Source organism: Somniosus microcephalus, chromosome 12 (assembly GCF_052327205.1).
Source record: "Somniosus microcephalus isolate GS21.2 chromosome 12, FLI_Smic_1.0, whole genome shotgun sequence".
Taxonomy (NCBI): Eukaryota; Metazoa; Chordata; class Chondrichthyes; order Squaliformes; family Somniosidae; genus Somniosus; species Somniosus microcephalus.
This window is the reverse complement of record NC_140998.1, coordinates 22,562,864-22,578,286: the sequence shown is the minus strand read 5'-3', so window position 1 is coordinate 22,578,286 and position 15,423 is coordinate 22,562,864. Positions and strand designations below refer to the sequence as shown.

General features: G+C 46.5%; 1 protein-coding gene across 1 annotated transcript in view; it reads left to right on the top strand.

Moving 5' to 3' along the window:
- Window positions 1-15,423, top strand: part of nrxn3a (neurexin 3a) — a 2,455,668-nt gene that overhangs the window by 704,279 nt on the left and 1,735,966 nt on the right. Inside the window, exon 7 of the mRNA XM_086002654.1 lies at window positions 1,685-2,123. Within this exon, the coding sequence (XP_085858780.1) occupies window positions 1,685-2,123 (439 nt within the window). The remainder of the gene's footprint in view (window positions 1-1,684; window positions 2,124-15,423) is intronic.

The window sequence follows — 15,423 nt, the reverse complement described above, 5'->3', positions numbered from 1 at the left end:
CAACTCAAATTTCTCTCCATGGATGTTGCCTGACCTGCTGAGTTTTTCCAGCATTTTCTGTTGTTATTTCCCAGTTGGTCATCACTGTTAGGTAGGGGATGCCAATCCTCCAGGATTGCCCTGCAAGAAACCCAAGAGATAAACCATCGGGAAAATAAAAATTGGTCTTTTTTTAAAAATTCTTTGAACACGTTTGTTTATTAGTTATTAAAATATTGGACATGGGTGGGGGGGGGGCTGTTTGACCGACAGTCAAGAATCATCCAATCAGGTAATGAGGAGTCTATTCGCTTTCCGATTGGCTGTGGGAAGGCGGGGCGCCGTGTGGATGGACATGTCGGGTGACCAATGGCAGGAGTGTTGGGGGGGGCGGGGCGGTTGGAGGCAGGAGGCCACGTGATGACACTTCCAGGAATATGTCCAACCAGCATTGGCGACCCTACTGTTAGGGCTGATAGGTACCGCGGCGAATTAAGGGGGAGGGCAAATAAAAAGCACAGAACTGCAAATGCAGGTAATCTGAAACAAAAACAGAAAATGCCAGAAACGCAGCAGGTCAATCGAGATCTGCGGAGAGAAGAAACAAGTTAACGTTTCATCAGAACAGAAAAAATGAAAAATTAACGGCATTTAAGTGGGAACGGAATGAAGGGAGCGGTAGTAAAAAGCACACACACACGAGAGAGGAAATACAAGTAAAAATGATCTGTAATGTGCTTGAAAGAAAAATAACGGATTGTTCAATGGCTGAGGTGATGCCAAGATGAGATGATGGGAATAGCCTTGAATATCCAGCAGCAGAACCGCTTAAGGTGTGCATGCAACTTTGTGAAATGCTTCTTCCAGAATCCCCTGTTTACTCCTGATTTTCAAATTAAAGTTAACGTGGTAGACTGGAGAAGCTGGGGTTGTTCTCCTTAGAGCGGAGAAGGATTTGATAGAGGCGTTTAAAATCATGAAGGGTTCAGATAGAGTAAATAAAGAGAAAGTGTTTCCAGTGGCTGAAGGGTCGATAACCAGAGGGCACAGATTTAAGGTGATTGACAAAAGAACCAGAGGCGACATGAGGGAAAACTTTTTAACGCAACGAGTGGTGAGGATTTGGAATGCGCTGCCTGATAGGGCGGTGGATACAGATTCAATAGTTGCCTTCAAAAGGGAATTGGATAAATACATGAAAGAGAAAAAAATTGCACGGATATGGGGAAAAAACCGGGGGGAGTGGGACTAACTGGATTGCTCTTCGAAAGAGACTCGATCGGCCAAATGTACTACTCTGTGAATCTATGATGCATCGTATAGTTTGTGAAATATTCAGCAGTGTAGAATCTTCCTTTTAAACAAACAATGGTAAGAATCAACCAGTAAATCAGGCAGCTTGAGTGGGACTTCACTGTGGTGAGATGAAAGGAAGCGATTTATCGGCGTGAGTTTCCCACTCCCCCTCCACCGCCCACTAGTTTTAGATTAACATTTGACTACACATTGCGCCTTTTGACACTGCCTATTTATTTTCATTATAATTCAAAATAAGTGTCCTTGTTCTGACAACAGCCCCCTGTGACAAGCCATTGCCTTCTCATTCCTCACCTATCTGCTGACCTGCACAGGCAATAAAACATGTACAACTGTAGCTGAACTAAAGATGACCTTGTGCTGTTTTATTTTTTTTTGTGATTGACAGGTCGTTTATAAAAACAACGACATCAGGCTAGAGCTGTCACGGCTGGCGCGGATTAAGGATCCTAAAATGAAGATCCACGGCGATGTTGTGTTCAAATGTGAGAACGTCGCCACCCTGGACCCCATATCCTTCGAGGCACCGGAGGCGTACATCAGCTTGCCGAAATGGAACACCAAGAAGATGGGCTCGATCTCGTTTGATTTCCGTACCTCTGAGCCCAATGGGCTCATCCTGTTCACGCACGGAAAGCCGCAGGAAAGGAAAGACGTGAGGAGCTTGAAGAAAACGAAGGTGGACTTTTTCGCTGTTGAACTTTTGGACGGGAACCTGTTCTTGCTGCTGGATATGGGCTCCGGTGCGATAAAGATCAAATCGACAATGAGGAAGGTGAACGACGGCGACTGGTATCACGTGGACATACAACGCGACGGTAGATCAGGTGAGGAAGATACCAAAATGTTGATGCCGATTGAGGAGTTTGCCAAGAGAGAAAAAAAAAATCCCACAAAATGCATTTTCCTTGACAAAGACCCAGCATAAAAGCAATTGTGTGAACAGTAAGTTTTGGCAGAGGATTAGCAATGAATGCACTCTGATAAACACACAGCTTGCTGGCTTAGTATCATGTGATGTCAAAATCAGTCTTCCTTGTTAACACTGAATAGCATGATTGCTGACTTGTGCCGTATTTTCAGCCGGATAAAAAAGATTCTTAGATAAAAATAATGAACCCTCCCTGTGGGGAAAAAAAATTGAAAATAACTTTGGCTTCGAATTGTGGTACCTTCCAATTTTCTCCCTTCCTGTCCTCAAGACATTGACTGTTATTAGCGTTAAGCTCCCTCGGTCGAGCCGCACTCTGGTATCTCACCCCCCGAGTGCCTGGTCTTCATGCGTGAGCTGAGAAAATGAGTTTCGTCAACAGGCTACCTGACCATTGGAGGTGGGAAAGGGGCTGCAGCACACCTGAGCCAGGGTGTAGGGTTCCCAACCCTCCAGGATTGTCTTGGAGTCTCCAGAAATTGGAGATTATTCTCCTGGAGACTGCTGCGAGCAACCCTGGACTCAAATCATCGGGGTGTTTAAAAGAAAAAGTGCATTTTTTTTTCATTTCTATTGAATACTTTTCATTATTCATTATAAAAATATTGAAGAAAGGATAAAGAAGGTTGTTTGACTGATAGCCAAGTGTGCTCCAGTTGGGTATGAAGAGTCTGTTCGCTTTCCATTTAGCGGTGGGAAGGCCGTGCGTCGGAGTGTGGGGGGCGGGGCGGGTGACCAATGGCGGGAGTGTGGGGGGCGGGGCGGGTGACCAATGGCGGGAGTGTGGGGGGCGGGGCGGGTGACCAATGGCGGGAGTGTGGGGGGCGGGGCGGGTGACCAATGGCGGGAGTGTGGGGGGCGGGGCGGGTGACCAATGGCGGGAGTGTGGGGGGCGGGGCGGGTGGAGGTGGGAGGTCAGGTCATAAACCTCCAGGAATACGTGCAACCCGAGCTTGAAGCAGTTCCCATTCAATACCCCACACACTTACACACACACACACACTCTCACACTCACTCACTCACTCACTCTCTCACACACTACACATACACACTCACTCACTCACTCACTCACTCTCACTCTCACACTCACTCACTCTCTCACTCTCACTCTCTCACACACACACACTCTCACACACACACTCTACACATACACACTCACTCACTCACTCACACACACTCACTCACACACACACTCACTCACACTCACACACAACACACACACACACACATACACACACTTACACACATACACTCACTCTCACACACACACACAACACAACACATACACACACTTACACACACACACTCACACACACACAACACATACACACACACACAACACACACACACACCACACATACACACACACACATACACACACTTACACACACACACTCACTCTCACACACACACACACACACACAACACATACACACACACAACACACACACACACACACACTCACTCTCACATACACACACACTCACTCTCGCATACACACACTCACTCTCACACACACTCACTCACTCTCTTACACACACACACTCTCACACTCACTCACTCACTTACTCACTCTCACATACATGCACACACACTCACTCACATACACACACACACTCACTCACTCACTCTCACACAACACATACACACACACACACTCACTCTCACATACATACACACACACACACACATACACACAACACACATACACACAACACACAACACAACACACACACACACACATACACACAACACACATACACACAACACACACAACACAACACACACACACACACAAATACACACACAAATACACACACACACACAATACATACACACACACACATTCACTCTCACATACACACACACTCACTCTCACACCCACATACACACACACAACACATACACATACACACACACACACACACTCACTCTCACATACACACACTCACTCTCACATACACTCACTCATTCACTCACTCACTCACTCACACACTCACTCTCAAATACACACACACACACACACACTCTCACACACACACACACACAACACATACACACACTCACTCTCACATACATACACACACACACAACACACATGCACACAACACACACAACACATACACACAACACATACACACACACACAAATACACACACACATACAAACACAAATACACACAAACACAAAAAAACACACACACACACACACACACACAAACACACACAACACAAACACACACACACACATAAATACACACACACATACACAAACACACAAACACACACACACACACGCAAACACACATACACAAAACACAAACACACACGCACACACACAAACACAAGCATACACTTTTTCTAACAGGAGTCATTGGACAGTGAGAATGAACAGGGGCTATAGCTGCTTATTTTCCAGCTCCTAGCCCAAGGGGTTTGAGGTCATTTGTGTGTCCTTGTACACGAATCACTGAAAGTTAATATGCAGGTACAGCAGACAATTAGGAAAGCATGTATGTTGGCCTTTATTACAAGAGGATTTGAGCATAAGAGTAAAGATGTCTTACTGCAATTATATAGCGCCCTGGTGAGACCACACCTGGAGTATTGTGTACAGTTTTGGTCTCCTTACCTAAGGAAGGATATACTTGCCATAGAGGGAGAGCAACGAAGGTTCACCAGACTGGTTCCTGGGATGGGGGGATTGTCCTATGAGGAGAGATTGAGTAGACTCGGCCTATATTCTTTGGAGTTTAGAAGAATGAGAGGTGATCTCATTGAAACATACAAAATTCTTACAGGGCTTGACAGGGTAGATGCAGGGAGGATGTTTCCCCTGGCTGGGGAGTCTAGAACCAGGGGTCACAGTCTCAGAATAAGGGTTCGGCCATTTAGGACTGAGATGAGGAGAAATTTCTTCACTCAGAGGGTGGTGAATCTTTGGAATTTTCTACCCCAGAGGGCTGTGGAGGCTCAGTCATTGAGTATATTCAAGACAGAGATCGATAAGATTTTTGAATATTAAGGGAATCAGGGGATCTGGGATTAGTGCAGTAAAGTGGAGATGAGGTAGAAGATCAGCCATGATCTCATTGAATGGGGGAGCAGGCTCGAGGGGCCGAATGGCCGACTCCTACTCCTACTCCTATTTCTTATGTTCTTACGTCATTTATGGTGTCCCTGACTTCACACAGCTGAAATCAGCCAGCTCCGCACGGGTGAGGCTTTGATTCTGGGATCTTCACAGTTTGTCATCGCTCCACCATTGGCGGCTGTGCCTTCAGCAGCCGAGGCCGTAAGCTCTGGAATTCCCTCCCTAAACCCTTACCCCTCTCTCCTCCTTTAAGATGCTCCTGAAAAGCTACCTCTTTGACCAAGCTTCTGGTCAACTGTCCTAATGTTTCTCTATGTGGTCAGTCCTACTCGGCACAGTCTTTTTATCTGTTGGCCTACATATTGATCCACTGGCCCCTTCAGGGGAGCGAACGCGAACTCATTTAACTTGATGCACCTATCCAGATTGTTTGTTTTGAGCTGGAAAAATTAACAATTGAAGCAGCTTTGCTTTAATTTCAGTTCCTGAGGAAGAAAGTTGAAAACCTTAGATTAAAATCATCTTGTACAACTAACAACAGCAACTTGCATTTATATAGCGCCTTTAAAAGGCACTTCACAGGAGCGATTATCGAACAAAAATTTGACACACTAGCCACATAGAGATATTAGGACGGGTAACCCGAAGCGTGTTCAAAGAGGTGGCTTTTAAGGAGCGTCTTAAAGGGGGAGAGAGAGAGAGGCAGAGAGCTTTAGGGAGGGAATTCCAGAGCTTAGGGGCCAGGCAGCTGAAGGAATGGGTGCTAATAGTGGAGCAATTAAAATCGGGGATGCTCAAGAGGCCAGAATTGGAGGAGAGCAGAGACCTCGGAGGGTTGTAGGGCTAAGAGGAGGTTACAGAGATAGGGAAGAGTGAGGCCTTGGAGCATTTGAACTTAAGTATGAGAACTTTAAAATCGAGGCGTTGCTGGACCGGGAGCCAATGTAGGTCAGCGAGCACAGGGGGTGATGGGTGAACGGGACTCGATGCGAGTTAGGACACGGGACAGCGAGCACAGGGGGTGATGGGTGAACGGGACTTGGTGCGAGTTAGGACACGGGACAGCGAGCACAGGGGGTGATGGGTGAACGGGACTCGATGCGAGTTAGGACACGGGACAGCGAGCACAGGGGGTGATGGGTGAACGGGACTCGATGCGAGTTAGGACACGGGACAGCGAGCACAGGGGGTGATGGGTGAACGGGACTCGATGCGAGTTAGGACACGGGACAGCGAGCACAGGGGGTGATGGGTGAACGGGACTCGATGCGAGTTAGGACACGGGACAGCGAGCACAGGGGGTGATGGGTGAACGGGACTCGATGCGAGTTAGGACACGGGACAGCGAGCACAGGGGGTGATGGGTGAACGGGACTCGATGCGAGTTAGGACACGGGACAGCGAGCACAGGGGGTGATGGGTGAACGGGACTCGATGCGAGTTAGGATCCGGGCAGCAGGGCTTTGGATGAGTTCAAGTATGTGGAGGGTGGAAGGTGGGAGCCTGGAGAGCATTGGAATAGTCGAGTCGAGAGGTAACGGAAGCGCGGCTGAGTGTTTCGGCAGCAGATAAGCCGAGGCAGGGACGGAGACTGCTGATATTACGGAGGTGGAAGTAGGCGGTCTTGTACGTCATACAGTGTGCAGCAACAGTGTGGGACGGGGGGGGTGGGGAGCTCGAGTGGCTGGGTAGCTGGCTCCGAATGCTCAGGCTGCCGAATGCACTGTGTGGCGTTCCAGCTGCACACACATTTCTTTGTCACACAGCCACTCCTGATACGACACGCTGCACATTTATAACACCGAGTGCAACAGAACAGTACGAGGGAAAACGCATTCCTCCAGTAAGCTGAAATATTGTAATCTTATTACAGTTCTTTCTCGCTGCAGGAAAGCTCACAACAATCCTCCAAAGGATTTAAATCGTCACAATCGTGTTCAATGCTGCAGGTGATCTGTTTGTCTGGAACGCTGCCTAACACCTGAGTCTGGGAGGGGAATCAATCTTTAAAGAGGGATTTTCACACCATTGGTGCTTCTTGTAAAAACGATGTCCAGAGTGTTCCGAGCACTGTTACCTATTTGTTTGCTTCAATAAATAAATATTGCTTAAGAAGTGGCTGCTGATGACATGATGAGGAGTTAGCTTGGAGGAATTACATAACACTGCAGCGTGAAGCAGCTGAATTAACAGTGGCAGCCAAAATAACATGATCCACTGAAGCACCACAGCCACTCGCCTTTAACACAGTAAAGCATCCCGAGGTGCTTCACAAGAGCGTTAGTTGACACCGAGCCCCGTAAGGAGGTATTGGGACAGGTGACCAAAAGCTTGGTCAAAGAGGTCGGTTTAAAGGGGCGTCTCAAAGGTGGAAAGAGAGATTAGAGGGGCGGAGAGGTTTAGGGAGGGGATTCCGGCCACCAATGGCAGAGCAGTGGAAATCAGGAATGCGCAAGAGGCCAGAACTGGAGGCGGGCTGAGATTTGGCTTTATCGATTATGTTAATTCAAGTACTTCATGTCATTGGGGATAGGTTTTCCCCACAAGCTAGCTCTCCTCTTATACATGACTCGTGTCAGAAAAAATTATACATGTGTTTTATTTTTAAAGAACTGTTTTTTTTTGTGTGTGGTGCAATTTGTACATTTTCAAGACTGCCTTTACTCTACTCTGACAATGTACCTACAAGTACCCTCAGACCAGCGTCTAAAGAACTGTACCCCTACTGCACCAGTGTGACATGTTCCATTTCACACACCAAGCATCCTGTGGCCTTCTTAATGAGATTGCCAATTAGTGCTGAGTTTGTGGCAGTTTTGTGCTGTGGCTCCTTGCCCACTACCTGATGAGTTGAAACTGTACAAACTCATTTCATGCCTGGATGCTTCAGGAGCATTTCATGCCTGGATGAGTGCAGCTCCAACAACACTCAAGCAACTCGACGACATCCAGGACAATGCAGCCCGCTTGATCGGCAGCCCGTCCACCATCTTAAACTTCCACTCCCTCCACCACCGGCGCACCGTGGCTGCAGTGTGTACTGTCCACAAGATGCACTGCCACAACTCGCCAAGGCTTCTTCGGCCGCACCTCACAAAGCCGCGACCTCCACCACCTAGAAGAACAAGGGCAGCAGGCGCACGGGAAACACCACCAACTCCAAGTTCCCCATCAAGTGACACACCGTCCCCACATGGAAATACATCGCCGTTCCTTCATCGTAGTTGGGTCAAAATCCTGTAACTCCCTACCTAACAGCACTGTGGGACTGCAGCAGTTCAAGAAGGAGGCTCACCACCACCTTCTCAATGGCAATGGACAATAAATGCTGGCCTTGCCAGTAACGCCCATATCCCAGGAATGAATTAAAAATAGACAGCAGACAGAGAGAACTCCCTTCAGTGTGGACTGGCTTTGAACATAGGTCTTGGGTGAAAGCCAGTCTGGTAGATTTTATGAATTAGTGCACTTGGCACAGGGCTTCGCGCGACAGGACAGCATATCAGGAATTCAGGCACAGAAGTTGGTGCCCCCTCCCCCATGATTTTCTGCCCATTAGTGCCAGGAACGCGAATTAGTAAATCTACTGCAAGTTTAATATCAACTATCGTCGTCTCTCCAATATTGATTTTCCAAAGGGATCCAGGTAGCAGGACGTGCTCCTTTTGGAAAGTGGTCTTAATAATTTTCAGTTGATTCTCTGCACTGTGGGTTTTGTGCCTGCAATTTTTCACTTGCAGCGACGCACTGATTTCAGCTAACGCGGAGAGGCAGCCTCTCCCTGAAGAGAAAGGGAAAAAAAATTAGACACACTGGTGAAAGAGCAGCATTGACCGAGGTCAAGGGGTCAGGACCCCAGTGTGCCTCAACCCACCCTCCCTCCCCCCCTTCAGCCAGAGAAAGTAACTTCTTAGGGTAAGGAGAAGAAAAACATATCTTTTCATGCATTTGCTGAAGAGACTGCCTCTTAATGCAGACAAGTGTTTCAGTAACAGTTATCTTTCCGAATATTAAAATAGTATTAACAAAAGGCCACTTTATAAAATAATGTGCATTTATTCCCAGATTACTGCTGTAACTATTCCTGAGTTTAAACTGCTGATTTAGTCTGCCTCTTAGCCACCTGCGAAACCCTCCCTAATTAATATTCATCCAGGAAGCCCAAGATATAACTCACTGAACACTTGAACGACTGTCGTGAAGGCAGATATCTCAGGTACTCTTAATCTTTTAAATTACACCATTTCTTTTTATAACAGATTATTGCGTTAGATTATAGCCTCTCCCCCACCCCATACATAGAAACATAGGAACAGGAGGAGGCCATTCAGCCCCTCGAGCCTGTTCCGCCATTCAATGAGATCATGGCTGATCTGCGACCTAACTCCATATACCCGCCTTTGCCCCATATCCCTTAATAACTTTGGTTAACAAAAAGCTATCAATCTCCGATTTAAAATTAACAATTGATTGAGCATCAATTGCCATTTGCGGAAGAGAGTTCCAAACTTCTATCGCCCTTTGTGTGTAGAAGTTTTCCTAATTTCACTCCTGAAAGGTCTGGCTCTAATTTTTAGACTATGCCCCCTAGTCCTAGAATCCCCAACCAGCGGAAATAGTTTCTCTCTATCTACCCTATCTGTTCCCCATAATATCCTGAAAACTTCAATCAGATCACCCCTTAACCTTCTAAATTCCAGAGAATACAACCCAAGTGTGTGTAATCTCACCTCATAATTTAATCCCTGAAGTCCGGGTATCATTCTAGTAAACCTGCGCTGCACTCCCTCCAAGGCCAATATATCCTTCCTAAGGTGTGGTGCCCAGAACTGCTCACAGTGCTCCAGGTGTGGTCTAACCTGGGTTTTGTTTAGCGGCAGTATAACTTCTACCCCCTTGTATTCTAGTCCTCTAGATATAAAGGCCAGCATTCCATTAGCCTTTTTGATTATTTTCTGTACCTGCTCATGACATTTTAATGCTCTATGTACCTAGACCCCCCAGGTCTCTTTGGACCTCCACTGTTTTTAGCCTTTCACCATTTAGAAAGTACCGTGTTCTATCCTTTTTAGGTCCAAAGTGGATGACCTCACATTTGCCCACGTTGAAATCCATTTGCCACAGTTTTGCCCATTCACTTAATCTATCAATATCCCTTTGTAATTTTATGCTTTCATCCGCACTGCCTACATTGCCGCCTATCTTTGTGTCATCGGCAAATTTGGATATATGACTTTCTATGCCGTCACCTAAGTCGTTAATAAATACGGTGAATAGTTGAGGCCCCAACACACATCCCTGCGGGACACCACTGGTCACATCCTGCCAATTTGAGTGCCTACCCATTATCCCTACTGCTGGTCTCCTGCCGTTCAGCCAATTTCCGAACCAGGTCAATAATTTGCCCTCAATTCCGTGGGCTTCTACCTTAGTTAACAGTCTCTTATGTGGGACTTTATCAAATGCCTTCTGGAAGTCCATATAACATATAGCATATAGCAGTGGTGTACCGCAGGGATCGGTGCTGGGTCCCTTGCTGTTTGTAGTGTACATTAATGATTTAGATATGAATGTAGGAGCTATGATCAGTAAGTTCACAGATGACACAAAAATTGGTGGAGTGGTAAATAGCGAGGAGGGAAGCCTCAGGCTACAGGACGATATAGACGGGTTGGTCAGATGGGCAGAAGAGTGGCAAATGGAATTTAACCCTGAAAAGTGTGCGGTGATGCATTTTGGGAGGACTAACAAGGCAAAGGAATACACAATGAATGGTAGGACCCTAGGAAGGACAGAAGATCAGAGGGACCTTGCTGCGCATGTACATAGATCCCTGAAGGCAGCAGAACAGGTAGATAAGGTGGTTAAAGAGGCATATGGGATACTTGCCTTCATTAGCCGAGGCATAGAATATAAGAGCAGGGAGGTTATGATGGAGCTGTACAAAACGCTAGTTAGGCCACAGCTGGAATACTGTGTGCAGTTCTGGTTGCCACACTATAGGAAGGATGTGATTACATTGGAGAGGGTGCAGAGGAGATTCACCAGGATGTTACCTGGGCTGGAGCGCTTCAGCTATGAAGAGAGACTGGACAGGCTGGGGTTGTTTTCCTTAGAGCAGAGAAGGTTGAGGGGGGTCCTGATTGAGGGGTACAAAATTATGAGGGGCATAGATAGGATCGATAGAAAGGAACTTTTCCTCTTAGTAGAGGGGTCAATAACCAGGGGGCATAGTTTCAAGGTAAGGGGCAGGAGGTTTAGAGGGGATTTGAGGAAAAACTTTTTCACCCAGAGGGTGGTTGGAATCTGGAACTCACTGCCTGGAGGGGTGGTAGAGGCAGGAGCCCTCACAACATTCAAGAAGCATTTAGATGAGCACTTGAAACGCCATAGCATACAAGTCTACGGACCAAGTGCTGGAAAATGGGATTAGAATAGATAGGGCTTGATGGCCGGCGCAGACACGATGGGCCGAACGGCCTCTTTCTGTGCTGTATAACTCTATGACTCTATCTGTAGACATTGCCCTGTCGACTACTTTAATCACCTTTTCAAAAAATTCAATCAGGTTCATCAGCTATGACCTACCTTTCACAAATCCATGTCTCTGTAACCTCCTCGAGCCCTCCAGCCCTCCGAGATCTCAGCGCTCCTCCAATTCTGGCCTTTTGCGCATCCCGAATTTCCTTCGCTCCACCATTGGCGGCCGTGCCTTCAGCTGCCTGGGCTCTAAGCACTGGAATTCCCTCCCTAAACCTCTCAGCATCTCTACCTCTCTCTCCTCCTTTAAGACACTCCTTAAAACCTACCATCACCTGTCCTAATATCTTCTTATGTGGCTCGGTGTCAAATTTTGTTTGATAACGTTCCTGTGAAGCGCCGTGGGACATTTTACAATGTTAAAGGCGCTATATAAATGCAAGTTGTTGTTATTGTAGAAGACACACCATACCGCAGTTCGTCAGCCATTTTAATGATTTCCAAATACGGCTCACGTGAGCTGGCGCCATCTTGTCACTGCTGAACATAAATCCCAGTTCTTCTACAATAGCAAAATACTGCGGATGCTGGAAATCTGAAATAACAATAGAAAATGCTGGAAACGCTCAGCAGGTCAGGTAGCATCGTGAAGAGAAAGAAAGAAAGACTTGCATTTATACAGTGCCTTCCACGATCACCGGACATCTCAAAGCACTTTACAGCCAATTAAGTACTTTTGGAGTGTAGTCACTGTTGTAATGTGGGAAACAAAGCAGCCAATTTGCGCACAGCAAGCTCCCACAAACAGCAATGTGATCATGACCAGATCATCTATTTTTGTTATGTTGGTTGAGGGATAAATATTGGCCACGTCACCGGGGATAACTCCCCTGCTCTTCTTACAAATAGTGCCGTGATTTATTTTACGTCCACCTGAGAGAGCAGACGGGGCCTCGGTTTAACGTCTCATCAGAAAGACGGCACCTCCGACAGTGCAGCGCTCCCTCAGCACTGCGCTGCAGTGTCAGCCTAGATTTATGTGCTAAAGTCCCTGGAGTGGGACTTGAACCTATAACTTTCTGACCTCGGAAGCAAGTGTGCTACCCACTGAGCCACAGCTGACACTCAACAAAGAGGAACAGAGTTAACTTTTCAGGTTCTGACAAAGGGTCATCGACCTGAAACGTTAACTCTGTTTCTCTCTCCACGATGCTGCCTGACCTGCTGAGTGTTTCCAGCATTTTCTGTTGTTATCCCAGTTCTTCTAACTGTTTGAGAATCTTTTTTGAGCTGGCCACCTCGCATCAAAAGAATTTTTAGGAAATGGCCACCTGCTGCAGATCACCTGATCACATCTCAATTGTGAAATCAAGTTAAAAGGGATCTATCCATAATGGAAGTACTGGTCTATGTACACCCTGCGTACAGGCTCATTCAGCAGTCAGGTGGCAAGAACGTGAGCGGATGAATAATTCAGTATTTGTCAACCGACATACTGTTACTTTTTTTTTTAGGACTTTCATGAGAGCTGTTGCAGAGGTTGTTGAAATGTTTAATTGCATCCACATTTGGTTATTGCACTGTTTTAGTGCTGTCAAATATATTTATGCTTCATTTTTGTTGATATGTTTTGTAGTTTTAGTCTGTAAAATCGCTGGTCCAGGCTTGACATTCTGTCGATTTGAAAGGAGTGATATTGTGGTCTGAAATCACAGTTCATCCTTTGAGCGAATTTCTGCAAATTCGGTACTTGTTGAGCATTTTGCTGCAGAAAATGTTTTTTTTTTTTGCACTGCCGGGGGGCAAGATGTTTCTACAGGAACTTCCCCCAGTGTTTTCGATAACCATTCTGCCTTGGAAACAGAATTGGGCTCGAGTGAACGAGGGCACGCTTTGATAGAGGATTTTATCACAGCGAGGGATTGTTTATGCAGGTGCAGCAGATTGCTGTAACAGTTGCTAGCACGGCAAAACACATACCTCAGGGTCCATTATCGCCTTTGTATTACAAGTCTTTCTATGAAATCGTTATTTGTCTCCAAAACTGGAAAAAAAGAAATCGTGAAAAAGAAAAGAAAGACTTGCATTTCTGTAGCGCCTTTCACCGCCACCAGACGTCCCAAAGTGCTTTACAGCCAATTAAGTACTTTTTTTCAAGTGCAGTCGCTGTTGTAATGTAGCAGCCAATTTGCGCACAGCAAGCTTCCACAAACAGCAATGTGATAATGACCAGATAATCTGGTTTTTAGTGATGTTGATTCAGGGATAAGCATTGGCCCCAGGACACCGGGGAGAACTCCCCTGCTCTTCTTCGAAATAGTGCCACGGGATTTACGTCCACCTGAGAGAGCAGACGGAGCCTCGGTTTAACGAATCATCCAAAAGGCGCCTCCTCTGACAGTGCAGCACTCCCTCAGCACCGCACTGGATTGTTAGCCTAGATTTATGTGCTTAAGTCTCTGGAGCGGGACTTCAAGAGCTTCATAAATGAAACAATTGGAATTTAACTCATGTTGGAGAGAACTTCAATGCAAAGGTGTTTGACAGCCAATCACAGCATTGCTCTTATTCCACTACTAAATACATCGTAGCAATTGCTTTTTTTTCTCGCTGTCTCAGCAATTTCCTCTCCGGAAGATTTTGGCTTTTTTCTGGAAAACCGCCCCATGGACATCGGGTGTTCTCCAGAGCAAGGGGACACAACCTTAAAATTAGAGCCAGGCCGTTCAGGGGTGATGCCGGGAAGCACTTCCTCACACAAAGGGTAGTGAAATCTGGAACTCTTCCCCCCCCCCCCCCGAAATCTGTTGAGGCTGGGGGTTCAATTGAAAATTTCAAAACTGAGATTGATAGATTTTTGTTCGGCAAGGGTATCAAGGGAAATGGAACCAAGGTGGATAGATGGAGTTAAGATACATATCAGCCACGATCTGATTGAATAGCGGAAGAGGCTCGAAAGGGGCTGAATGGCTGACTCCTGTTCCTACCTCTGGTCCAAGAGGCCTTTCATCATGCTTGAGACTGAACGGCCAGCGGCAACAGGCTACTTGATTTTGATAGCGTAACTGTCGAGCCTGGTCGGTTCCTCACCTGATATCAATACGCATGCATTTCCCACAGGAGTCGCTGGATAGCATTTAGGATTAGGAACCCTGGCTGATCCTCACTCCCTATCCCAGAGGTGGTGAGACAAATCGTGGCACCCAAGATCCCATGGCACTATTTGAAGAAGAGCAGTGGAGTTCTCTCGGGTGGCCTGAGCAAAATGAATCTCTCAATTAGCACCACTGAAACAGCTTATCTCATTGCTATTTGTGGGACCTTGCTGTGTGCAATTTGGCTGCATTACAGCAATGTCTATTCTGGAAAAGTATTTCATTAATTATGAACTGCTTTAGAATGTCTCGACCACATGAAAGGCACAATATAAATGTATGTTCTTTCTTTCTCTTTCTTTCACTCATTCTGCTGTCTTGGCTAAGATTTGCTAACTCTGTACAGACCAGGGATTATGCCCTCCTGGTCTGTGTGGCCCAGCTACTAGTCATGTTGACACCCTGAGCTATTGGAGGAAGCCAATGCACGTCTTTGGGTTATATTATGAGATGCGTTGAAACAGAAGC